The sequence below is a fragment of the Salmo salar genome, chromosome ssa01, assembly GCF_905237065.1.
Source record: "Salmo salar chromosome ssa01, Ssal_v3.1, whole genome shotgun sequence".
Lineage (NCBI taxonomy): Eukaryota > Metazoa > Chordata > Actinopteri > Salmoniformes > Salmonidae > Salmo > Salmo salar.
In genome coordinates this window covers 38,466,312-38,494,206 of record NC_059442.1, presented here as the reverse complement: position 1 = coordinate 38,494,206, position 27,895 = coordinate 38,466,312, and the positions used below count along the sequence as shown (strand labels likewise).

Genomic DNA, 27,895 nt, shown 5'->3' with positions numbered 1-27,895 from the left:
TATTTTAACAAGGTATTTTATTAGAAATGTCAGAAACAACACTGTTTCGGAAATGATATCCGATTCAGAGAAAAGGGAAGGCAGCTTTTATACCCTGCTATACTCTGTATGGTGGAGCATGTTAGTACCAGTCTGTATAGTATACTATCATGTTTCTTAGGGTTTTTTTTAACCACAATGAGTGTTTGATATGAATGACTAACATGAATTAGACAGCACACACTAAAAGGTCTGAAATAACCCATTATTATGTGGTGTACGCAGGGAGAAGAACAAAAAACACTTAGCTCTAATTAGATACCATTGTATTGGATTCTCTAATCTGTACCACCGACGATACGACACCCACTTGTTCTCTTTCTGTAGCCTACCACTATGACGTCTGACTGACTGGATGATAATATTATATATTTCTCTGATACAAGAAACATATATAGTTTAAAAAAAAAATAGAAACAGACAGAAAATGTAATATAAAGTAACTCCATTGGGCATCACAATAAAATAACTGACTGGATGTTGGGTTAGTTAGTGTTCTGGGGGAAAAGTACATGAATAGCAGACTGATCTTACAATTCATACTGATCTGGGACCAAACATTTAGCTAGTAGGCAACAACTGATGTTTTCTTTTGTTTTTACAATAATTGACCAACTAGTGTCATAAAAAGGCTATACTGCAGATCATTCTCTGCACATAGTCACTTTCCTGTACAAAGCTCTTGGTTTTCAATATAAAAAGGAGAAAGAGGTATTCTCTTTTGGTTGTTCACTCCCATGTATAGCATCAGTTGAATACTGTTGAGCAAAACTGGGTTCATATAGTACTTGTGTTGATGATGCTCAGTGGTTAACATGGCGTCGGTCTGAGTCTCAGGCTGCGCTGGACACAGCCAGCTTCTTCAGGTGGTCCATGAACACCTGGAGACTGACGTCATCTGTCAGGATCGGAGCACCTGACTCCTACACACAGAGAGGAGGAGAGTGGGATTCAGTTATGGGCAATTCCACAGCAATCATTGGTTTGGAATTTCCCTTATATAATCTTGGAAACTAGTTACACCTTTCTCCACACACAAAAAAGTGGGAGGACGACACTCATTTGTTCCGACTTTAAACTGACAACAAGTAGGAGTAGTAGAAAAATGATGAGTCAAGAAGAAGAGTAGAATTGTGTGTCTCAAGTGTGACTGTGACTGTGTCCATGTAACAATCCAGAAGGTTCCACATGTCCACTACCTTCTGTGTGTCTCCTCTAATAAGCAGTAGTAGCAGCTGTAAGCCTTGAAAACCAAGTGCAGGGACTCTTTCTCTCATTAGTGCTAACACACACATAATTACACACATACAATACACACCATTCAAAATAGGCAAAATGCTCTTCCTTAACATAAAACCATACAAATAACACCATCCTTAGAAATGTGTACTTTTTATTTACAGTATCTTCTAGTTCCTGGGCAAATGACAGTAGAAAATGAAGTCTTACCTGGCCCCATGCATACATATTGTTGTGGGTTTGTGATGGGTTTACTTTAGATAGCAGGAAACGAGCCTAGAACACAACAAGAACATCAATACAGGAGGTTCAATAGATGTCACAGTTGACATTCTAAGAAATGTGTGTGTGTGTACGTACACACCTGTGATCCGCCATGCTCTGTGTCTATGTAGCGGGGCATAGGGAAGCGGCTGTGGAGGATCTCCTGGGCGTCGTCCACAGGAGCCTGCAGCAGGTGGCGGAAGTTCTCGTACTCTGGCAACTCCTGGTAGCCTGCCTTACGCCACTGAGAGACAGTCTGATGGATAGACAGAGAAAGGGTTACAGAGAGACAGGGGGAGGGATGGCGAGGGAGAGAAAGAACGAGAGAGGGAACGGGAACAGTCAGTGCGGTCCTGAAGACATGAAGAGTTACATTTAGACCTTTACAGAGCTGAGAAATTAGAGACAAGTCTAAAGGAGCAGATTGGTTTTGCTTGACTTCAATAGCAATACCTGACATAGGATTTGATTTCAATAGGAAACACAGTCGCTCTCTTCATAACAGTGCGTCTCACTGGACTCTTGGCCATTGAACCCCACTCTGACATTACATTGAAGATCTGTCTGTATTGATCTCTCACCCGCTGCTCACCCATTTATTCACAAATGTCAAATAAGTACAAAAGTATCTGGCCGCAACCAGAAAGGAAATCAGTCTAGTGTTACGATAGAATCACTTGATAGAGAGAGCCACCTCTCTCCGAGTGTATAGATCGTAGCTGTGTGAGTGGTGAGACCATGAGGATGACATGGAGGGTCGTGTCCTGTCACTGATGAGGACAGTTTTGAAGTAGTCTGTGAATGGGCATGTTGCTTATGATTTGATGACTGATGAATGTACCTCTCCATGGTAGATGAGTATCTGGAAGAAGGTGTCCATGAGAAGGATGCGATCAGGAAGGATACTGCTGCTGTCCAGCAACACAGGCTAGGAGAAAAGAAAAAAACGTTTACACCACCTTCAAATTCTACAATAAGGAGGATGCTAAACACAGGCTAAAAGGCGAGAAAGGAGATACTGTTTTAAACCACTGCCCTCCAAACTATATGGTATCCTTCTAACTCAGCTCCAATCAATAATGCTGTTTCAAGATTAAACCAGGTTTGTTGAGGATTAGAGGGGTGGGGGTTTAATCCCAGACACTGATAGGAACGTCACAATATTGGCATTTTTCCTTCCAAAACAAGCTCTCATGGTCACAACACACCAACCCCAAACTCAGGTACAAAAAATACGAAGATGGATGATCTTGACAGACAGAAGTATATCTTCTATCTTTTATAGTGTGGTGGCCATTTTAAAGGACACAGAAACAGTGCAGAAAGAAACAGTGGCTCTGTTTATACTTGACGCCATCTGCTTGACAAGGGGCAAAGACATGGAGGAGAATATTACTCTTTCAATGTTTAACAGGCAGGAGCGGACAGAGTCAAGACTGAAAACATTACAACTGCATCCCAAATGGCATCCCATATGGTAGGCCCTGGTCAAAAGTAGTGCACTGTATAGGGACTAGGTGCCATTTGAGAGGCACTTTCGTCTATTAATCAAAAAAAATAAACAGCTGAAGCACTGTGTCTCCTGGTTACATGCATTACATCTGATACAGAGCCAGATGACAAGGCTCAGTCCCAAATGGCACACTATTTCCAACATAGCGCACCATCTTTGACTAGAGGACCATTGGCCCTGGTCAAAAGTAGTGGACTACAGATATCAGATTGCCATTTGGGACTTAACCCCCTACACTCGATGTCTGCTCCCACGGCGAAATTGAATTAGCATAATGAAAAAAATCTGTCAGTTTAAGCTAGAGATATATTTTTTTTGTTGCACAGGGTGGGTTTGTCTGACCATGATAGAGCCCAAAAATCGGTATTCTCATGAAAACGTCTGTACCGTCGGAACTATTATGACCCCTCTCTGTCATGGAAAGATGAGACTCTCACGAAGGTGTTCTCCGTTTTGCACTGCAACCCCAACAAGCAGTACCAGTCAAAAGTTTGGACACACCTACTCATTCAAGGGGTTTTCCTTTATTTGTACTATGTTCAACATTGTAGTACATTGTCAGAACTCTGACGAAGGCCGTGAGGCCGATACGTAATGTTATTAAAGATCAGTGATAATATCAAGAGCAGTGTGCGGTTTCCTTTTCATTCAGGTGTACCTTGTTAAAAGTACATTTGTGGAATTTCTTTCCTTCTTAATGCATTTGAGCCAATCAGTTGTGTTGTGACAAGGTAGGGTTGGTATACAGAAGATAGCCCTATTTGGTAAAAGACCAAGTCCATATTATGGCAAGAACAGCTCAAATAAGCAAAGAGAAACGACAGTCCATCGTTACTTTAAAGACATGAAGGTCAGTCAATCTGGAAAATTTCTAAAACTTTGAAAGTTTCTTCCAGTGCAGTCGCAAAAACAATCAAGCGCGGTGACGAAACTGTCTAATGAGGACCGCTGCAGGAAAGGAAGACCCAGAGTTACCACTGCTGCAGAGGATAAATTCATTCGAGTTACCAGCCTCAGAAATTGCAGCTCAAATAAATGCTTCAGTGAGTTCAAGTAACAGACATCTCAACATCAACTGTTCAGAGGAGACTGCGTGAATCAGTCCTTCATGGTCGAATTGCTGCAAAGAAACCACTACTAGGAAAAGGAAATGGGGATACCTAGTCAGTTGTACAACTGAATGTGTCTTCCGCATTTAACCCAACCCTCCATAGTCGACATCCGTGTCTTTGGCAGTGGGTTAACTGCCTTGCTCAGGCGCAGAACGACAGATTCAAGGACACCAATAAGAAGAAAAGACTTGCTTGGGCCAAGAAACACAAGCAATGGACATTAGACCGGTGGAAATCTGTCCTTTTGGTGTGATGAGTCCAAATGTGAGATTTTTGGTTCCAACTGCCGTGTCTTTGTGAGACGCAGAGTAGGTGAACGGATGATCTCCGCATGTGTGGTTCCCACCATGAAGCGTGGAGGATGTGTGATGGTGTTTTGCTGGTGACACCGTCTGTGATTTATTAATAATTCAAGGGACACTTAACCAGCATAGCTACCACAGCATTCTGCAGCAATGATTCCATAGGTGTTGTTTCATAGTTTTGATGTCTTCACTATTATTCTACAATGTAGAAAATAGTAAAAACAAAGAAAGACCCTTGAATGAGTAGGCGTTCTAAAACTTTTGATTGGTAGTATATATATATATATAAATAATCTCAAAAATAAAGGGAACACTTAAACAACACAATGTAACTCCAAGTCAATCACACTTCTGTGAAATCAAACTGTCCACTTAGGAAGCAACACTGATTGACAATATATTTCACATGCTGTTGTGCAAATGGAATAGACAACAGGTGGAAATTATAGGCAATTAGCAAGACACCCCCAATAAAGGAGTGGTTCTGCAGGTGGGGACCACAGACCACTTCTCAGTTCCTATGCTTCCTGGCTGATGTTTTGGTCACTTTTGAATGCTGGCGGTGCGTTCACTCTAGTGGTAGCATGAGACGGAGTCTACAACCCACACAAGTGGCTCAGGTAATGCAGCTCATCCAGGATGGCACATCAATGCGAGCTGTGGCAAGAAGGTTTGCTGTGTCTGTCAGCGTAGTGTCCAGAGCATGGAGGCGCTACCAGGAGACAGGCCAGTACATCAGGAGACGTGGAGGAGGCCATAGGAGGGCAACAACCCAGCAGCAGGACCGCTACCTCCGCCTTTGTGCAAGGAAGAGCAGGAGGAGCACTGCCAGAGCCCTGCAAAATGACCTCCGGCAGGCCACAAATGTGCATGTGTCTGCTCAAACGGTCAGAAACAGACTCCATGAGGGTGGAATGAGGGCCCGACGTCCACAGGTGGGGGTTGTGCTTACAGCCCAACACCGTGCAGGACGTTTGGCATTTGCCAGAGAACACCAAGATTGGCAAATTCGCCACTGGCGCCCTGTGCTCTTCACAGATGAAAGCAGGTTCACAATGAGCACGTGACAGACGTGACAGTCTGGAGATGCCGTGGAGAACGTTCTGCTGCCTGCAACATCCTCCAGCATGACCGGTTTGGCGGTGGGTCAGTCATGGTGTAGGGTGGCATTTCTTTGGGGACTGCACAGCCCTCCATGTGCTCGCCAGAGGTAGCCTGACTGCCATTTGGTAGCGAGATGAGATCCTCAGACCCCTTGTGAGACCATATGCTGCTGCGGTTGGCCCTGGGTTCCTCCTAATGCAAGACAATGCTAGACCTCATGTGGCTGGAGTGTGTCAGCAGTTCCTGCAAGAGGAAGGCATTGATGCTATGGACTGGACCGCCCATTCCCCAGACCTGAATCCAATTGAGCACATCTGGGACATCATGTCTCGCTCCATCCACCAACGCCACGTTGCAACACAGACTGTCCAGGAGTTGGCGGATGCTTTAGTCCAGGTCTGGGAGGAGATCCCTCAGGAGACCATCCGCCACCTCATCAGGAGCATGGCCAGGCGTTGTAGGGAGGTCATACAGGCACGTGGAGGCCACACACACACTACTGAGCCTCATTTTGACTTGTTTTGAGGACATTACATCAAAGTTGGATCAGCCTGTAGTGTGGTTTTCCACTTTAATTTTGAGTGTGACTCCAAATCCAGACCTCCATGGGTTGATAAATTGGATTTCCATTGATTATTTTTGTGTGATTTTGTTGTCAGCACATTCAACTATGTAAAGAAAAAAGTATGTAATAAGATTATTTCATTCATTCAGATCTAGGATGTGTTATTTTAGTGTTCCCTTTATTTTTTTGAGCAGTATATATATATTAGTTTTTATATACCTTAAGCGGTCCTAAAATTCTAAATCAAATAGCTAAATGATCATTGGTAATAGCTAAATGATCTCTCCCCCGGCTTAGACTCTTAAGGATTAACCACTTAAATAACTTACCCTTTTCAGAGAGATGTGTACTACGCTGTCTGTCTGTAAGGTGTTAAAATCCACACTGTCGATATTTGCACTGAAAGGAGCGCTGGTCCAGAACACACTACTGTACTCACACACTACACTCACATCATTAACAACATAACCTCAAGCTTATCTGTAAGAAAAGGACCAAGGTATTAGTGCTCTCACTCTGTTGACCTAGGCAACACAGCTAAGCCTGCAGAATGTGAGTGGGAGGGAGGCGAGAAAGTCAGAGATTGAGGTCTTGACATTTAATACGTAAGAAGACTAGCTCGTACAGTAAGCCAAAGCATCCATGATTTATGTTTATAAAGAGGAAGGAAAGCAAATTTCATTTTTCAATAGAAATAAAAATGTGTGTTCGTCTCCGTGTCTCCCCCCCGTCCCCGCGTGTCCCCCGTCCCTGTGTGTCCCCGTGTCTTCCCCCCCTCCCTGTGTGTCTCCGTCTCCGTGTCTCCCCCGTGTCTTCCCCCATCCCCATGTGTCCCCCCCTCCCCGTGTGTCTCCGTCCCCATGTGTGTGTCTCCTGTGTGTGTCTGTCCCCGTGTCCCCCGTCTCGTGTCCGTGTCCCCGTCTGTGTGCCCGTGCGCCCCCGTCCCGTCTGTGCCCCCGTCCCGTCTGTGCCCCCGTCCCGTCTGTGCCCCCCGTCCCGTCTGTGCCCGTGCGCCCCCCGTCCCGTCTGTGCCCCCCCGTCCCGTCTGTGCGTGTCAGGTCTTACCTCTGGGGGCCCGTTGAAGGAGTAGGCATAGAGAATGGGTTGTATCATGATGAGAGACTGGGTCAGGTCCTGACGCATGAACTGGTGTCTGTAGTATGAGCTCTCATCTGGGCTGTTGTTGAACACTTGCAGGAAAGGAGATCTTCTTAGGTGGAACATAAACTGAGGGACAAAGGAAAAGCTATAATGTGCCTTTTAAAATACTCTTTAACCTGTTATGGCTAGGGGGCAGTATTTTCACGGCCGGATAAAAAAACGTACCCGATTTAATCTGATTATTACTCCTGCCCAGAAACTAGAATATGCATATAATTATTAGCTTTGGATAGAAAACACTCCAAAGTTTCTAAAACTGTTTGAATGGTGTCTGAGTATAACAGAACTCATTTGGCAGGCCAAAACCTGAGAAGATTCCATGCAGGAAGTGCCCTGTCTGACCATTTCTTGCCCTTCTTGATTATCTCTATCCATTACAAGGGATCTCTGCTGTTACGTGACACTTCCTACGGCTCCCATGGGCTCTCAGAAGGCGGCAAAAAGCTGAATCGTGGCTTTGCAGGCTCTGGCTGAAAAAAAGTAGCGCGTTTGGATAGTGGCTGGTTACAGTACTGTGAGACTCAGGCTCGTGCCCGAGTCGACCCCATGCTTTATTTTCTTTCGTCTGTTTACCTAAACGCAGATTCCCGGTCGGAATATTATTGCTTTTTTACGAGAAAAATGGCATAAAAATTTATTTTAAACAGCGGTTGACATGCTTCGAAGTACGGTAATGGAATATTTAGAAATCTTTTGTCACGAAATGCGCCATGCTCGTGACCCTTATTTACACTTCGGATAGTGTCTTGAACGCACGAACAAAACGCCTTTATTTGGATATAACAATGGATTATTTTGAACCAAACCAACATTTGTTATTGAAGTAGCAGTCCTGGGAGTGCATTCTGACGAAGAACACCAAAGGGATTCAAACTTTTCTAATAGTAAATCGGAGTTTGGTCAGGGCTAAACTTGGTGGGTGTCTAAATAGCTAGCCGTGATGGCTGGGCTATCTACTCAGAATATTGTAAAATGTGCTTTCACCGAAAAGCTATTTTAAAATCGGACATATCGAGTGCATAGAGGAGTTCTGTATCTATAATTCTTAAAAAAATTGTTATGTTTTTTGTGAACGTTTATCGTGAGTAATTTAGTAAATTCACCGGAGGTTTGCGGGGGGTATGCTAGTTCTGAACGTCACATGCTAATGTAAAAAGCTGGTTTTTGATATAAATATGAACTTGATTGAACAAAACATGCATGTATTGTATAACATAATGTCCTAGGGTTGTCATCTGATGAAGATCATCAAAGGTTAGTGCTGCATTTAGCTGTCTTCTGGGTTTTTGTGACATTATATGCTAGCTTGAAAAATGGGTGTCTGATTATTTCTGGCTGGGTACTCTGCTGACATAATCTAATGTTTTGCTTTCGCTGTAAAGCCTTTTTGAAATCGGACAGTGTGGTTCGATAAAGGAGAGTCTCGTCTTTAAAATGCTGGAAAATAGTCATATGTTTGAAAAATTGAAGTTTTTGTATTTTTGAGGAATTTGTAATTCGCGCCACGCCTATCATTGGATATTGGAGCAGGTGTTCCGCTAGCGGAACGTCTAGATGTAAGAGGTTATTAAATTAAGCCCAAAACATTACTTTAAAATGAAGATGTTAGCTCAAAGATATTTATCATACATTTGTGTACTAGCTACAACTGTCGTTCCACTAAAGAGCTAACCAGCCTCTCAGCCCATGATCACTTACCTGGGGATAGAGAGAAAAGGTTTCTGAGAAGCGGAAAGAGTTGGGATCATCCTTATGATAATCTCCAAACTTCTGACACTAGAACAGAGAGGAAAAAAAGCAATTTAAACCCATTATAAACCCTGCCTGCCACTGAGTCCACACTTCAAAATGTCACACTTAATCCCACAATTTCCATGTGCCTGCTAGCCTGGAAATTGCTACTTTGCTCTGTCTTGGTCTTACCAGCCGGATGAGCTGCCTGTCCAGCCAGCGAAGCACGTCAGGGCCTTCCTCGGTCTCAGCGCGGTACACAGCCAGTCTAGCCATCAGGATGGCTGAGGCCTCCTGGTCAAATGATGCTGCAATACTCTGGATCTGGGTACCTGCATCTGCCCAGCTGAGGTGGGGAAGAGAGTGAGGAGAGAGCTCAAGAGAGAAACAACCTACATAAGCATTGTCGATCATTTGACACACTTATGTTTTTGTTTAGGTTCTCCTCCACAATGAAAAAGTTATACCAACACAATCTCTACCATAGATTTTATGTAGAAATTAGTTAAGGGACATTACGTCAGATGTTACGGTTCTGGTTGCCTTGGCATTGAAAAGCCCTTTGCCATAATAAAGCCGGTAAATGAAATCCCATACTGTAATTTAAGTGTAGATAAATTGAACTGATCTTTTAAAACAGCCTGGGAAAGACTATCTACACACATTTTATCTCGCTACTGCCCTGTCACATGTTAAGCATTGTAGCTAAATAAAGGTTAAATAAAATAAATAAAACACATCTCATGCTAACAAACATGAAGTGCAACAATGATCATAACCCATTGAGAGTCTTTACAGTAGTCACATGACCGACAAGGCTCAGTCAGTGTCTTCTAAATACATGTTTGACACTAACAACCAAGACCATCTCCTCCTCTGATCAGGGGAGAAGTCAACACAACAACCACTTTACCCCTACCGTGTTGCTATGGAAACAAGGTGAGCTTGCAGATGCAGCTCCATAGTGGAATGAAAAGTGGCAGATAAACCTTAAAAAGTCCAGCAGTTACTTTGAAAAGAAGATGTGCTCTTAATGATGAATCAAATCCATATGTTTGTGTAAGTTTTGATCTGAAGTGAGACAAATCTGTAAAGTGTGTGTGTGTGTGTGTGTGTGTGTACATACATACACTTACTTTCTGGCGGTGGTGGTGACTCGGATGCGTTTCTGCCCACTGGAGTGTTGGTACTGTGTGACGTACTGGACCGCCCCTCGGCCCCCCTGGGGAATAGGTGCATTATGCTACAAACAGAGACAAAAACAGTTAGGAAAGAATCATTAGAAAGTCATCCCATTACAAGTGCACATTCTATAAAAATGCTGTGATGATCATAAATGTAAATTACCCATCTATATAAGCAAATATACGTGGCTGTTGCCGGTGAGTTTTATTCAAATCATTTGCGTAACTGCTACGGTCTTATGGACAGCCAGAGAGGAATAACAACTTCCAGAAGAATTGAAAGAATTAGGTTATATGAGGGGGCTTAAAGCAGAAAGGCAATAATGAATGATTGGGCACTTAGATTGAATTAGAGGCACACTTCTTGCCAATTACCCCAACAACACTCCAGAGTCAAATGGCTCATTAACTGTGCGGCAGCCATTACAGTGGAGGAGAGGATATTGGATCTCAAGCTTCTGTTTACACAGGCAGCACAACTCTACACCCTCTCTCTCCCTCACAAGGCTGCGTATCTACACACCAGCTCCTTGACTGTTTGCCTCCGTACTTACACCATTAGGGCTGAATATTTCGGTTCTCATAGTCCTGCTGCTTGAGATAGGGGTGTGCCGGGCTGTTTCACCCTCCCTGCCTCAATCTGAGGTAGAGATGGTGTACAGTGAGGCAGAGAGGAGCTAGCTCAGCCCTTGGAAGGACAGCTAGAGGACTTGGAGGAGCCTCCCCTCCCAGAGCACAGCGGGAGACTGACACAACAACAACCAGTTCCCTGGAGCCCCCCCCGAGGACCAGCCCACGACACACACAGGATAACGTGACTTCACACTTCAGCCTCAGTCAGTCAGCCAGCCAGTCGGGTCAGTGGGAGCTCATGGCCTGAACCAGGCAGGAGGAGAACGAGCAGCCAGGCAGCCCAGGGAGGACTTCTCTGGGGGTCGGGAGGATGCAGCCGGTGGCCCTGGTATACGCAGCTCTGATGGTGGTGTCCAGTCTGTTCTCTGTGTGTGGTAACGTGGTTCTACTTCTGGTGGTTCTTCTCAACAAGGAGCTCCACACCGAAACCTGGGCCCTGACCCTGAGCTTCTGCCTGAGTGACCTCGCCCTGGGTCTCTCAACCATCCCCTTCGGAGCCCACAACAGCCTGCTCAGGCCGCAGGGCTACCCCAGCGACGGGTACCTCTGCCAGGGCAGCGCCTTCCTCTACCTGCTCCTTCAGCTGGGCTCCATCCACTCCTTGACCTGGGCCACCATCGACAAGTTCACAGAGATCTGTTTCGCCCTGAGCTACAGCACCATCTGCACGGCCAGGAGGACCAGGGTGGTGCTGGTCCTGGTGTGGCTGTACGGCCTGATCAACGCAGCCTTGCCACTGCTGGGCTTCGGCCGCTACACCTACAGCAGCACCAGGTTCCTGTGTGCCCCCAGCTTCCAGCCAGACTACAGGGGCTTCAGTCTGCTCTTCATCGTGGTCGGGATCATAGCACCCATACTCATCATGTGCTCCATGTACGCGTACATTGTGTATATTGCGAGGAAACAGGTGCACCGAGGGACGTTTGTTTGCAACGACCAGCACTGTTTTTATGTCCCTGCTAAAAACTACTTCAGGAGCTCCATAGTGATGGTGGCAACTGTGGGTGAGTCTCATTGGTGGTTACATACCAGTTCTAACCTTGTGAATAGTACAGTGAAACTCTCGGTTTGTTGCTGTATTCAGACAAAGCAAGGCATTTGAGATATATTGCCATTCTGAGCACTGAGCAGATACACAGATTAAAAGCCTTTTATGTAGCAGATAACATTTTAAGGTCCATCAGTGACTGTTATTATTGACATTTTTCTGTAGGCTACATTTGTAACTGGTCAAATTCAGTCTCTTTGAAATTGTCAATGTGCTATAATAAAACAATAAGGCCCTAGGGGGTGTGATATATGGCCAATATACCACAGCTAGGTGCTGTTCTTAAGCACGACGCAACGCGGAGTGCCTGGACACAGCCCTTAACCGTGGTATATTGGCCATATATCACAACCCCCCGAAGTGCCTTATTGCTATTATAAACTGGTTACCAATGTAATTAGAAGATTAAAAATGCATGTTGTCATACCCGTGGTATACGGTCTGATATACCATGGCTGTCTACTAATCAGCATTCAGGGCTCAAACCACCCAGTTTATAATAACATGACACACTACAATAAGGTTAGTTATTTTTTTAAATAAATATTACACACACACACAAAAAAATAAAAAAAAATCACACACACTAAATAGACTTCTTCATATCAACATGTAATGTTACCGGAATTAATCTAATAACGCATTTCAATAAGATTACTCTTGACTCGCTCTTATAATATTTTTTTTACATAATTACTCTAATAATCTCCCATGTCAGTGTTCCTGCTGGTGTGCTGGCTGCCTTACATCGCCACCTGTTTCTATGAGACGTTTAGTGGCCATGAACCGCCAGCAGCAACCTCAGCCGTAGCCACCTGGCTCGTCCTCTTCACCTCCGCACTCAACCCATGGATCAACTCCATGACGCAGACGTAAGTAATAGAGCAATAGCCCCAAACAAACAGTCACAGAAATATAAAGAGTCATTTCAATGCCAAGAAGAATCAGGCTCAATCTTATGAAGCTGTTACACCTCGATATAAAGCCTCTCAATATCCTTGTGGCCCATCAATTGCCACATGAAACCAAAATCAGAGGGAATTGATTAATGATCAACTCCATGAGCCAGATATAAGGAATTGCCAATAGCCCAAACAGTCATTCAATAATATACTGTCATTCTCCCTTATTCAAAAAATATTAAGACTAGTCCAATTTCCCCCCATATCTCCATATCTCAAGAATAAGGCTCAATCTTGTGCAGATGATATAACGTAATAATATGAAGGCCCTCAATAGCCACTTGAAACCAAAGTCAGAGCGAATTGAGAAGCTAGCTCCAATACATTTCTAAATGAAAGCTGCTGAGAGGTGAAATAGCTGAGAGCTTGAGATGATGAAATGAGCTTCTCAGTATGGGAGCAGAGCTGTTTCTGGCTGCACTACAGATGCTATATGGTTAATGGTGGCTTATTTTCCTCTCTCTCTGATTCAATCTCCATCTATTTCTCCCCCCCCTCTACATCTTGCTCTCTCCATTCCTCTCGATCCCTCTCAGGCGGTACAGAGCGGCTCTGCGGAAAAGCTTGAATAAAATACGACAGCTGCGTCAGCAGCAGCTGAAGAACTCCCCCCCACAGAGCACCGCCATCCAACTGGACGTAGTGGGCCATAATCACCCCATCTCCAAGCCATCACTCTGGTCAGATGACTCCAAGCCAGGTTCACCAGAGACTAGATCCATGTCGAAGGTGACCATGGAGGATAGTAAAGACACTGGGGACAGTAAGGGCATTACACTGGACCAGGTCTGTCACTGTGGAACCATCTGTTAAAATTACTAGACTAACTACATACTTGATTTTATGGATCCCAGGACTCTCTGGAAAACAGTGGCAATTGTTACTATCCTGGCTAAATAAATACAAATCAATGAATTAAATGAAAGGTTGGGACTAATCAACAAGGGAGGACTATACCAAGGATCACTGTGGCGACAAGAGGCAACTGTCTCCTGTTTGACGAATGTGAGGTCATTGTGATCTTTAGTGACCATACACCAAGACTGACATAGCTATCCTATGTGTTCAGTTTCAGATGAAACAAGTTCGCTTACAACTTACACTGTCTGTTTGAACTACAATGTTAAACTACAATATTTGAATTACACTGCCGACTGTGCTAAACTGTTTATAGACAAACACTGTCAGAGATGATGTCACTCCGTTTACAGTCAATAAATATTAATCAAAACAAATAATACTGATTCATAAAATGTCAATTGTGTTCTTCCTTAATGAATATACCCTGGGCAACACTGAGTCTACAATCATTGACATCTAACTACCAGATTAAAATAACTGAAAATACTGGGTTAGAGTGAATGTGATCATCTCAACGACATTTCAGAACCATCTTGTGCTAGCTACTGTTGGTACACTTTATAAAGAGGCCATAGTGGTTTCATATACGAGCACACCATCTGGTGGCATAGTGATGCAACTGGCCAGTACAGCAGTAGAATATCATAGTCATAGAATAGCTAGTATGCCCTCTGGTGGTGCAATTCAATTATCTAAATCTTTAGCACAAGTGTAACATTTGCATTTTAGTCATTTAGCAGATGCTCTTGGCAAACATGGCTCCGTGGGCCGCCTAATCTCAGATTTGTGTGATATAAAACGACCACTCAGGATCCTTCCTTCTCACTCCTGATCACAACAGAATGCAAAACATGGCACTTGACAAGTAGCTCAGTGATCACAATTCAGAGTGAGTAATATGAACGCATACCTGATTGACCACCTCAAAGTACACTGCCAGAGTGGTGTTATGATCAAGACCACAGATCTTCCATTGAGAGGTGCCCCCTGTTCCAATTTCCTGTTAGGAAACAGACAGAAGTTTTCATAATCAGAATGACATTGTCCTAGAAGCGATCAGAATGGGATCTCCTTCGGTGGAAATTCAGGACACAACATTCTGGACAACTTATTTTACAAAAAAGGTTCAACCGGATAAAGGTATTATCCAAAACAAGATTACTGTACTGTTCTGCATATCTGCTCATGGATGTAGGTCATTTCCATTGAAAAGGACCCATGAGCACCAACATGTGAAGTTCATAGTAGCATGTCAAATGTAAAATAAGAGTATATTTGAGAAATTAAGGAATATACAGTGGGGAGAACAAGTATTTGATAACCTGCAAAATCGGCAGTGTTTCCTACTTACAAAGCATGTAGAGGTCTGTAATTTTTATCATAGGTACACTTCAACTGTGAGAGACGGAATCTAAAACAAAAATCCAGAAAATCCCATTGTATGATTTTTAAGTAAATAATTTGCATTTTATTGCATGACATAAGTATTTGATACTTCAGAAAAGCAGAACTTATTATTTGGTACAGAAACCTTTGTTTGCAATTACAGAGATCATACGTTTCCTGTAGTTCTTGATCAGGTTTGCACACACTGCAGTAGGGATTTTGGCCCACTCCTCCATACAGACCTTCTCCAGATCCTTCAGGTTTCGGGGCTGTCGCTGGGCAATACGGACTTTCAGCTCCCTCCAAAGATTTTCTATTGGGTTCAGGTCTGGAGACTGGCTAGGCCACTCCAGGACCTTGAGATGGTTCTTATGGAGCCACTCCTTAGTTGCCCTGGCTGTGTGTTTTGGGTCGTTGTCATGCTGGAAGACCCAGCCACGACCCATCTTCAATGCTCTTTCTGAGGATTAGGAGGTTGTTGGCCAAGATCTCGCGATACATGGCCCCATCCATCCTCCCCTCAATACGGTGCAGTCGTTCTGTCCCCTTTGCAGAAAAGCATCCCCAAAGAATGATGTTTCCACCTCCATGCTACACGGTTGGGATGGTGTTCTTGGGGTTGTACTCATCCTTCTTCTTCACAGCGAGTGGCGTTTAGACCAAAAAGCTCTATTTTTGTCTCATCAGACCACATGACCTTCTCCCATTCCTCCTCTGGATCATCCAGATGGTCATTGGCAAACTTCAGACGGGCCTGGACATGCGCTGGCTTGAGCAGGGGGACCTTGCGTGCGCTGCAGGATTTTAATCCATGACGGCGTAGTGTGTTACTAATGGTTTTCTTTGAGACTGTGGTCCCAGCTCTCTTCAGGTCATTGACCAGGTCCTGCCGTGTAGTTCTGGGCTAATCCCTCACCTTCCTCATGATCATTGATGCCCCACGAGGTGAGATCTTACATGGAGCCCCAGACCGAGGGTGATTGACCATCTTGAACTTCTTCCATTTTCTAATAATTGCGCCAACAGTTGTTGCCTTCTCACCAAGCTGCTTGCCTATTGTCCTGTAGCCCATCCCAGCCTTGTGCAGGTCTACAATTTCATCCCTGATGTCCTTACACAGCTCTCTGGTCTTGGCCATTGTGGAGAGGTTGGAGTCTGTTTGTTTGATTGAGTGTGTGGACAGGTGTCTTTTATACAGGTAACGAGTTAAAACAGGTGCAGTTAATACAGGTAATGAGTGGAGAACAGGAGGGCTTCTTAAAGAAAAACGAACAGGTCTGTGAGAGACGGAATTCTTACTGGTTGGTAGGTGATCAAATACTTATGTCATGCAATAAAATGCAAATTAATTACTTAAAAATCATACAATGTGATTTTCTGGATTTGTGTTTTAGATTCCCTCTCTCACAGTTGAAGTGTACCTATGATAAAAATTACAGACCTCTACATGCTTTGTAAGTAGGGAAACCTGCAAAATCGGCAGTGTATCAAATACTTGTTCTCCCCACTGTATATGTTTTCACCATTTCCATCTTAAAAAATTGGAATAAGCAAAGGCTTTGATTTCTTGTCAATAGATGGAAAAGGGGTCTTAGAAAACATTATCATAAAAAGGTATTAGAAATACATCAAAACACAATAATGTTGACGTAAAAGACCCCTGACACCGAATATCAACATTTATATTTAGGATCATTTTTTCTGCTTTCGGTAAGTTTAAGAAACATTTCCTTGTGCCTTGAAATATTACGAGATAAGAAGCTGTTGAAAGATACTAAATGTATTTTTCTCAGATGCCAGAACAGCGCTTTATTTATTGGGGCCTTGAATGTTTCGAGGGCTGTGTTAGCTAGTAAACTTTGTGCTGTCTTTAGTTTGGCTTGCAGGCAAAATCAATGACGGCCCTTTTAGGCTAAATACAGCTGCCAAAACATCTTATATTAACTAAGAAAACCACTGTACATGGTTAAAACATTTAGGGGTACATCTGGATCAGTAAAGGACTGGCAACATATGTTGCTTATGCAAGGACGAACACTGAACACACAAATAGTTCTGTGTTTTGTGCGCCAGTGTTATACAAATGTAACCAAGGTGAAACATAGTAACGTCAGAACGTTGCTTGGGAAATTACCCAAAGATGTGCTATGATTTCGATGCAAAAAATCTGAACTTCTAGGAAAAATAAATGAATATGCAACTTTCACAAGTTTTGAACCACAGTGTTCATATTCATAACATAACAATGTTGAAACGTTTCAGTTTGGTTTCCTGGGTCACGGAACAACAGACTTTTAGTGGGTGACCCTTGGACTATTTAGGAAACGTCGCCATGAAGAGACATTCATATCCATAATTATGCATTTCTGTGTAGTACAGATCAGGGACCCATGATGAAATTCCATTACATGGGGTGTAAATCCACTTCACCTAATGTATACTGAACAAAAATATAAAATGCAACAATTTAAGATTTTACTGAGTTACAGTTCATATACGGAAATTAGTCAATTGAAAAAAATGAATTAAGCCCTAATCTATGGATTTCATATGACTGGGAATACAGATACGCATCTGTTGGTCACAGAAACCTTAAAAATAAAAAGTCAGTATGTGGTGTGACTACCATTTGCCTCATGCAGCGTGACATCTCCTTCGCATAGAGTTGATCAGGCTGTTAATTGTGGCCTGTGGAATGTTGTTCCACTCCTCTTCAACGGTTGTGCATTAGTTGCTGGATATTGGCGGGAACTGGAACCCGCTGTTGTACATGCCAATCCAGAGCATCCCAAACGTGCTCAATGTGTGACATGTCTGGTGAGGATGCAGCCCATGAAAGAACTGGGACATTTTCAGCTTCCAAGAATTGTGTACAGATCCTTGCAATATTATCATGCTGAAACACGAGGTGATGGCGGCGGATGAATAGCACGACAATAGGCCTCAGGATCTCGTCATGGTATCTCTGTGCATTCATATTGTCATTGATAAAATACAATTGTGCTCGTTGTCCATAGCTTATGCATGCCCATACCATCAGCAAACCACTCGCCCACACGACGCCATACACTTGGTCTGAGGTTGTGAGGTCGGTTGGACGTACTGCCAAATTCTCTAAAACAACGTTGGAGGCAGTTTATGGTAGAGAAATTAAAACATTCAAATCTCTGGCAACAGTTCTGGTGGACATTCCTGCAGTCAGCATGTCAATTGCACGCTCCCTAAAAAACTTGAGACATCAGTGGCATTGTGCTGTGTGACAACTGCAAATTTTAGAGTGGCCTTTTACTGTCCCCAGCACAAGTTGCACCTGTGTCATGATCATGCTGCTTAATCACCTTGTTGATATGCCACACTTGTCAGGTGGATGGATTATCTTGGCAAAGGACAAATGCTCCCTAACAGGGATGTAAACAAATTTGTGCACAACATTTGAGATAAATGAGCTTTTTGTGCGTATGGAACATTTCTGGAATCTTTTATTTCAGCTCATGAAACATGGGACCAACACTTTACATGTTGTGTTTATATTTTTGTTCAGTGTAGTTCAATAACCAAAATAGATGGTTTTCAAAGTCAAGGTGTCAGCTGACACCCCATTCTTTCTGCAGACATCTTTATTCAGGGCAGATATTTAACAGAGTTTTGGGGAAAGGTGATCAAACTAAGGGAGATTTAACAGAAATTCTGTTAAAATGTGCATCTGTACAGTTCTTCCAGTAAATGTTTTCGTACCATTTTCAGTGTAAATTAATAAAAGTAGTCCTTCTACATTGATTTTCTAAAGTAAAAAAAAATATATTCTTTGTTTGGCATACATTAAGAGTACCGTTACCGTGTAATTGCCCTGTAGAGTATTAGGGCACTGGTCTATGTATTTAACGTGGACTCACATTTTCAGATACACACGGTCCTTTGGCATTTAATGACACACATGGCCCGATGGCTCCTGAAATCTTGATCTCTCGAGATGTCTGAAATTAAGAAGGAGCGATGATATTACAACATACAGTTGAAGTCGGAAGTTTACATACACTTAGGTTGGAGTCATTAAAATGCATTTTTCAACCACTCCAAATTTCTTGTTAACCAACTATAGTTTTGGCAAGTCGGTTAGGACATCTACTTTGTGCATGACACAAGTCATTTTTCCAACAATTTTTTTACAGACAGATTATTTCACTGTATCACAATTCCAGTGGGTCAGAAATGTACATACACTAAGTTGACTGTGCCTTTAAACAGCTTGGAAAATTCCAGAAAATGATGTCATGGTTTTAGAAGCATCTGATAGGCTAACTGACATCATTTGAGTCAATTGGAGGTGTACCTGTGGATGCATTTCAAGGCCTACCTTCAAACTCAGTGCCTCTTGCTTGACATCATGGGAAAATCAAAAGAAATCAGCCAAGACCTCAGAAAATAAATTGTAGCCCTCCACAAGTCTGGTTCATCCTTGGGAGCAATTTCCAAACACCTGAAGGTACCACATTCATCTGTACAAACAATAGTACGCCAGTATAAACACCATGGGACCACGCAGCCGTCATACCACTCAGGAAGGAGACGTGTTCTGTCTCCTAGAGGTTAACATACTTTGGTGCAAAAAGTGCAAATCAATCCCAGAACAACAGCAAAGGACCTTGTGAAGATGCTGGAGGAAACAGGTACAAAAGTATCTATATCCACAGTAAAACGAGTCCTATATCGACATAACCTGAAAGGAAGAAGCCACTGCTCCAAAACCGTCATTAAAAAAGCCAGACTACAGTTTGCAACTGCACATGGGGACAAAGATCGTACTTCTTGGAGAAATGTCCTCTGGTCTGATGAAACAAAAATACAACTGTTTGGCCATAATGACCATTGTTATGTTTGGAGGAAAAAGGGGGAGGCTTGCAAGCCAAAGAACACCATCCCAACCGTGAAGCACGGGCGTGGCATCATCATGTTGTGGGGGTGCTTTGCTTCAGGAGGGACTGGTGCACTTCACAAAACTGATGGCATCATGAAGACGGAAAAGTATGTGGATATATTGAAGCAACATCTCAAGACACCAGTCAGGAAGTTAAAGCTTGGTCGCAAATGGGTCTTCCAAATGGACAATGACCCCAAGCATACTTCCAAAGTTCTGGCAAAATGGCTTAAGGACATCAAAGTCAAGGTATTGGAGTGGCCATCACAAAGCCCTGACCTCAATCCCATAGAAAATGGGTGGGCAGAACTGAAAAAGCGTGTGCGAGTAAAGAAGCCTACAAACCTGACTCAGTTACACCAGCTCTGTCAGGAGGAATGGGCCAAAATTCACCCAACTTATTGTGGGAAGCTTGTGGAAGGCTACCCAAAACGTTTGATCCAAGTTAAACAATTTAAAGGCAATGCTACCAAATACTAATTGAGTGTATGTAAACTTCTGACCCACTGGGAATGTGATAAAATAAATAAAAGCTGTAATAAATAATTCTCTCTACTATTATTCTGACATTTCACATTCTTAAAATAAACTGGTGATCCTAATTGACCTAAGACAGATAATTTTTACTAGGATTAAATGTCAGGAATTGTGAAAAACTGAGATTAAATGTATTTGGCTAAGGTGTATGTAAACTTCCGACTTCAACTGTATTTGCATTTTGCGTACAATTCTATTTGGTGAAAAGGTTAAGAAATATGACATTTTCTATAACGTTTAATGGATCAAATCACCTATCAATGTGTCTCTGTTCCAATATCCAGACTTAGACACTATGTAAAATAAATATATTGTAGCGGTATGTTAGTGTGGATATTGGAACACAGTGGCGGCTTCTGAAATGGCACCCTATTCTCTATACAGTGCCTTCAGAAAGTATCAAAATCAAATCAATTTATATTGGTCACATACACGTGTTTAGCAGATGTTATTGCGGGTGTAGCGAAATGCTTGTATTCATACCCCTTGACTTATTCCACATTGTTTTGTTAGTCTGAATTCAAAATAGATTAAATATGTTTCTCACCAATCTACACACAAGACCCCATAATGACAAAGTGAAAACAGGTTTTTAGAAATGTTTGCAAATGTATTGAGAATGAAATACAGAAATATCTCATTTACATAAGTATTCACACCCCTTTGCTATGAGATGCTCCAAATTGAGCTCAGGTGCATCCAATTTCCTTTGATCATCCTTGAGATGCCACTACAACTTGATTGGAGTCCACTTGTGGCCAATTCAATTGTTTGGACATGATTTAGAAAGAAACACCTGTCTATATAAAAGGTCCCACAGTTGACAGTGCATGTCAGAGCAGAAACTATACCATGAAGTCCAAGGAACTGTCCGTAGACCTCAGAAATAGAATTGTCATGAGACATATCTGTGGAAGGGTATAAAACAATTTCTAGAGTGTTGAAAGTTTCCAAGAGCACAGTGGTCTCCATCATTGGGAAATGGAACAAATATTAAACTACCCAGACTGCCTAGAGCTGGCCGTCCGACCAATCTGTGCAACCGGACAAGAAGGACCTTGGTCAGGGAGGTGACCAAGTACCCAACGACCACTGACAGAACTACAGAGTTCCTTGCCTGAGATGGGAGAACCTGCCAGAAGGACAATCTCTGGTGAGGTGCTGTAATCTGGGCTTTATGGGAGTGGCCAGCCCAAAGCCACTCCTGAGAAAAAGGCACGTGAAAGACAAAAGCATAAGGCAAAATATTTTGTAGTCTTCTACAGAAAATACTCTTTGGCCTGAATGTAGAGCGCTATGTCTGGAGAAAACCAGGCATAGCTCATCACAGCCTGAATTCAAAATCGGTTAAATTGATATTTTCTCTCACCCATCTACACACAATACCCTATAAAGACAAAGTGAAAGCATGTTTAGACATTTTTGCAAATGCTGATAGACATAGCCAAGACAAATCAAAGCTGTAATCGCTGCAAAAGGTGTATCTACAAAGTATTGAATCAGGGTTGTGAATACTTATGTATTTATTTTCAATACATTTGCAAAAATATCTAAACATGTTTTCAGTTTGTCATTATAGGGTATTGTGTGTAGCTGGGTGAGAATTATTTTTATTCAATATATTTTGAATTCAGGCTATAACAAAATGTGGAACAAGTCAAGGGGTATGAAAACTTTCTGAAGGATTTGTATAGTGCACTACTGAGTAGTACACTCTATAAGCAGGGTACCACTTCAGATAGAGCCAGTCTGTGCAATGGTTCTACCTTTATCTCCAGAGTGCCAGCGAAGGCCATCTTGAAGGCTCCAGACACATCTTTGGTAAAAACCCTCTGGAAGGTTTGTTTGAATAGTGAGGTGGTGAAAGAGTCTGCCATCACCATGTAGCCTCTGCAAAAACATAGATACGCGAAGGTGTTCAACGATACATAGGGTGAATCTCAGAAGCTTTTCGTTGATTCCTCCCTCCTCAAAGCATCAGAGGAGAAGATCTGAGGTCAAACTCTCCTCTCACTATGGGAGAAGCCAGTGACTGACGTGTGTGTTCTGCATACCAAATGGCATTCTATTCCCTATATAGTGGGCTACTTTTGACCAGAGCCCTGGTCAAATGTAGTGCACTACATAGGGAATAGGGTGCTATTTCAGACACAAGTTCACCAAACAGAAAAAGAGTCCTCACCCAGTGTGATTGGAACAACACTTCATTTCCAGCAGTCCAGTCTGGTCCAGAGCGCATGCATAGATGTCTATGATGTGGCCATTGGTGGAAGCACGGCTCGCCAACGCCTCGTAATGCTGAAAATGAAAAAAAGGGTTTTTACACATATCCAAACTTTATACAGGAGCAGGACAAAAAGAGGATCCAATATAATATAGAGAATTAAGAAGTGCCCGTTTGTAATTTATGCAAAAAAATAAATAAAACACATCTAGCCATTAACTGGTTGTCTCACTTTAATGTGCTGTAAAAGACTACTTGAGCCTTTATCATCATTTACAGACAGTGGCAACAGACCTGAAAAAAGTTCAGATCATGGTAAACCCATCTAAATAACAGGCAAAGTCAAAAGGTTGAGACAAACTTACTTTGGTCCCCTTCTTCATGAACTTGGCATTGTCCTTCTCAATGTCATGCCAGGAGCGAATAGGGGCCTTCAGCTCATCTCCTACCACCATGCCTGGGCCCTGAGTGGCTGGCCCACCGATGAAGGTCATGATGCGTGCCCCAGTGTTAGGGAAGGTGCACTGGAAGAGGAATGGATGGTGGAAAAAAGGGACACTTTATTACAAAACATTTTGATGAAGCTAAGTAAACAATCAACCAAACACTGACTAAAGCCTGTAATCATGACCCCATTACCACAGCGTAATAGTTTTAAATGTTACAAATCCCACTTCATACAGCAGAACACAAGGAAATATGAATTTGAAGTAGTATGGGGAGGCTGATTTGACAAAACAGTAATATTGAAAATGGTGTCATTGAAATATGGACCATTCTATTTTAATCACAAATCCTATAGTTTTCTAAACCTTTAAAACACTTTGAAAGCGCTTGCTTGAGTCTGCCTGGGATGCCAGTTGGACAGAGTTTGCACTTTCGCTACTTTTTACATATATTATGTTTTATTTGTACCCCTTTTTCTCCCCAATTTCGTGGTATCCAATTGTTAGTTACAGTCTTGTCGCATCGCTGCAACTCCCGAGGCGAAGGTCGAGAGCCGTGCGTCCTCCGAAACACAACCAAGCCGCACTGCTTCTTGAATGCCCACTTAACCCGGAAGCCAGCCGCACCAATGTGTCGGAGGAAACACCGTACACCTGGCGACCGTGTCAACGTGCACTGCGCCCGGCCCGCCACAGGAGTTGCTTCTGCGCGATGGGACAAGGACATCCCTGCCGGTCAAACCCGGACGACGCTGGGACAGTTTTTATTTTATTTTATTTAACTAGGCAAGTCAGTTAAGAACAAATTCTTATTTACAATGACAGCCTAGGAACAGTGGGTTAACTGCCTTGTTCAGGGGTAAAACGACAGATTTTTACTTTGTCAGCTCGGGGATTCGATATAGCAACCTTTCGGTTACTGGCCCAACGCTCTAACCACTAGGCTACCTGTTGCCCCATGGGTCTCCCGGTCGCGGCCGGCTGCGACAGAGCCTGGATTCGAACCCAGAATCTCTAGTGGCACTGCCTTACACCACTGTGCCACTCGGGAGGCTGCCATTGGTGCAATTGTGCCAGGCAAAATCAATCAAGCCAAAGTGTTTGAAATATTTAAAATACTATTTGAACCAAGGTCTGCAGTGAGATAAGTTATATTTCTGTCCAGGTCTTACCTCCAGCAAGCCAACAGCGATAGACATGGCTGATCCTAACGAGCGGAGGGGCCGTTTTCCCTGAGTGACAGGCCAGGGATCTCTCTGCAGCTCTCCAAGCAGGTCTGTCAGGTTCATGTCAATATTCTGGATTGGCTGGAGGAATCTAAACAACAACAAAATGGAAATAAGTTCTAAATGAAGACTTTTTTTGTGTCACCAAATTATTTTAGTATATGTACTGCCAAGTCAAAACAATGCTGTAGCTATGTAGAGTGGTTTGCCTGTTGGAGAGGGGGGCCTGTGGAGCTTGTGGACCCCGTCCTGCCTGTGCAGCAGTGGGCTTGGTCAAGCCCAGCATCTCCTGCAATTGTTTGGCATTGAGGTCTTTGGTTCCCCTGAAAACGTAGCTCTTGGAGATGCCCTCGCAGCCCAGCTCGTGGACTTGGATCATGCGTCCAAAGGTGATGAGGCCCACCAGGGCCGTAGGAGGCAGCAGGGACAGGGACATCTGTAAGGACTCTTTCAGAGCCTGCAGGTCCTCGTCCTCCATGCAGGTGTCCACCACATACAGGAAGACCAGCGGCATCAGGGGACCTCTCTGTGGGGGCCAGGGAAGGCAAACTCAGAGCCATGGCATTGCATGCTTGATTTTATGTTCTAAATGAGAACTAATGAATCTCTGTAGGAGAGATAATGGAGGTAGGTATGCAATTATCTGATATGCTGTTGAATCTTTACTAAAATGTATCAAAATGAAGGCCTATATCTAATTTAGATTCAATCAAAATACTGTATTTGTAATATATATATATAAATAAAATGTCCTTATTTTGAGTGATGGCTGGTTATCTAGGTAGCTGTGATCAAATGGAAACCTTACCTGGACCACATATTCAATGGTGGAGAATTGTGGCAGCAGCTCAGCTGGCTGGTTGACATCTGATATCCCAGCATAGGTAGGAGGAAACTGATTTCTCTGATAGCAGAAGTTGCAAGCCCACAGTTTGGCTCTGTAATCCACTTGGCTAGGTTGAGAGATCAATTGATAGAGTTCAAAGAGAGAAGGTCCAAACAGTTTAGGCTACAATTATTTTATCAGTGGGTTACATGTGAACCTTTTGAAGATTGACTAAGGATATGTTCAGTACAAATCACCTGACGACGACAGTTATAAATTCATAAGTATAAGTGAATGAGGAAGAGAGAACAGCGAATAATTTGCTTTAACTTTCCCCCCAATTCCCTGGTTTTCCAGGAAGTTACCCAGATTTTGCAACCCTATGTATAAGTAAGTGAATGAGGATTGTTGCCTCACTTACCAGAGAGGGTTGAGGACAGCGCGGCAGGTCACCCTGCTACACAGCACAGGCTCATACTGGATGGGGGGCAGTTCTGGCCGCTCTTTCAGGGGGGTGAACAGAGAGGCAACGGGGACCACCATGCGGGTGGCCTCCAGACGACTAGAGGGCCAGACATTCCAGCTGAAGCGCACCCCATCACGCTCCTCATTCTGTGCAATAAACTCCGGGAAGGTTGCCATAGCACCCTCCGAGAACTGCAGACAGAGGGAGGGAAAGGTGGGTCTGCGTGTTATTGCAATAGGCAATACATTTTATGGTCATGATTGCATTGGAAATTTCAACATAGCATGAATTATATAATAGTCCACTGCACTTTAATCAATTCCCCCCCTTCCTTTTTGTTATTTATTATTATTTATGTATTTTTTATGCACTTTGAGATTATTCTGTATAATGAAAATCACTTTACAAATGTAATAAATTATTATAATTGCCTGGCTTGGCTGTTTTTATTAGCCTAGTTATCTGTTCTGAGATATCCTTTAGGACTTTGAGCATAACGTTACACTCCAGCACACTTACTACCATTTGAATGTGTCATATCAAGGGGGCAGAGAAAATGCAGCCAAATATGAACCTATGGGGAATTCTGGATTACGTCTAACTGGGGCTAAACCGTGACCCACTTTTTCACCCACTGATCAAATCGGTTTAAAATAACTTACTTTGAAAACACACTCTGAATCTGAATAAATAGAAGGGTATACATAACGTTAGTTTAGTTGGCAAGTAAACTTATTGTCCTGAACCTTTGCTTTCTCCGGACACAACATTTGACCAGATGAGATTATCAGAGATGGAAATGATCACAAATCCTTATGTAGTTAGGCTAACAAAAAGGTATTTCAAAATTCAAACACTGACTGTATTGGGCTTTTTATCTAACTAGCAAACTGACCTGAATCAAATGAAATCAATGGTGAATCAATCAACAGGCTTTACAAACTGATGCTGGATTACAAGCAAAGCTGTTTTGATTGAATATACACAACAAGTCACTCCACCTACAACATTACTGTAGCTAGCTAAGTACTGTTAACGTTAAAGTTAGCTAGCGTGGTAGGTAGCTGGCTAGCTAACTAACTACATAACACGGGAACGCCAAAACCAAATGTCGAATGTTTCAGGGTGGATATCCTAGTTATAACAACTACAAAAATGTGCCAAAGTCAAAAGTGTTTTCACCATGGCATGTTAGCAAGCAGTACGTTAACTAGCTACGTCGCTAACTAAAGCACCGGCACCCGCCAATGCAATGTGTCAAACATGTTTTCACCCTGCTTCAACTGACAGCCAAACTACACTTTGTCAGTTAAGAAGAATTAGATTCAAATTACGAATAAATTGTGAAAACACATACATTAAAGATATTGCTAAGTCAACAGTTAAAGCAAATAGCAGAATATTTAGCTACCTGATATCCTCAGACGAGTTCCACACTGCTACTGGTGACAGTTAGTGAACAGCGCCCCGCACACAACGTAGGATGACAACGTAGCTAACAAAACATGGCTGCGGGAAGCAATGCCACGTCAAGAGGGTTTTGGCTAGAAGGGATACAGTTTGTCAGAATGTACTTTTTGTCGCAGGTTAGAATTTACGCAGCAGGTATGGATAAGTAACGTAGCAGGTTTGGAGAATTAGATCAATGTTAGGAAAAGGCTTAGGGGTAGCAAAAAAGCAAAACAAATAATTGTTCACGCCAATTTCACAAACTGAATCCCTTCCAGCCTAGACCCGTTAAGAAGCGTGTCCAATCATATCGACCCTAAATAGTTTAATTATCAGGTGACATGTTCATGTTTTTCCAACAGTGATTTTTTTTGGACGTGTCTGGCTTCATTCCAACAGAGAATTATCTATATGAAACAGTTGTCCTGCTTGTTGGACCGATAAGAGTGAGCCTCTTGGTTCGATATTTCTTTTTGAATAAATTCAATATGATGTGCTCGACTTGACTGAAAAAGGTTGGGCGGATGGGGTTTATACGTAAATGCAACAACTCTGCAAAACCTTTGAGCTAATATCAGTGGTGGAAAAGGTAAAGATCCCTTGATAGGAAATGACTTAAGTAAAAGTCATCCAGTAAAATGACCAGGGATGTTCTCTTGATAAGTGTGTTAATTGGACCATTTTGGTCCTGCTAAGCAT

The 27,895-nt window shown here is 42.9% G+C and overlaps 2 protein-coding genes across 3 annotated transcripts; one reads left to right on the top strand and one right to left on the bottom strand.

Annotated features, from left to right (window-relative positions):
• Positions 1-27,483, bottom strand: LOC106602077 (Sec23 homolog A, COPII coat complex component). 2 transcript variants are annotated; one of them, XM_045717665.1, is made up of 19 exons: positions 27,159-27,483; positions 26,410-26,429; positions 25,703-25,938; positions 25,264-25,408; positions 24,665-24,981; positions 24,402-24,546; positions 23,149-23,307; positions 22,742-22,857; positions 22,326-22,449; positions 19,001-19,081; positions 14,632-14,721; positions 10,170-10,276; positions 9,226-9,379; positions 9,001-9,078; positions 7,207-7,368; positions 2,384-2,470; positions 1,643-1,798; positions 1,489-1,554; positions 1-962 (listed from the first exon to the last, which is right to left on the bottom strand). In XM_045717665.1, exons 3-19 carry the CDS (start codon positions 25,921-25,923, stop codon positions 873-875), a joined length of 2,298 nt encoding a protein of 765 aa, XP_045573621.1. In that variant the 5' UTR covers positions 25,924-25,938; positions 26,410-26,429; positions 27,159-27,483; the 3' UTR covers positions 1-872. The 2 variants fall into 2 exon arrangements, with proteins under 2 accessions (XP_045573621.1, XP_014050031.1); XM_014194556.2 differs by lacking the exon at positions 26,410-26,429 and having other exon boundaries at positions 27,159-27,482.
• LOC106602099 (uncharacterized) lies at positions 11,725-14,141 on the top strand. Its single transcript, XM_014194567.2, has 3 exons — positions 11,725-11,854; positions 12,617-12,770; positions 13,397-14,141. Exons 1-3 carry the CDS (start codon positions 11,839-11,841, stop codon positions 13,671-13,673), a joined length of 447 nt encoding a protein of 148 aa, XP_014050042.2. The 5' UTR covers positions 11,725-11,838; the 3' UTR covers positions 13,674-14,141.
• Positions 27,484-27,895: the final 412 nt, after the last annotated feature.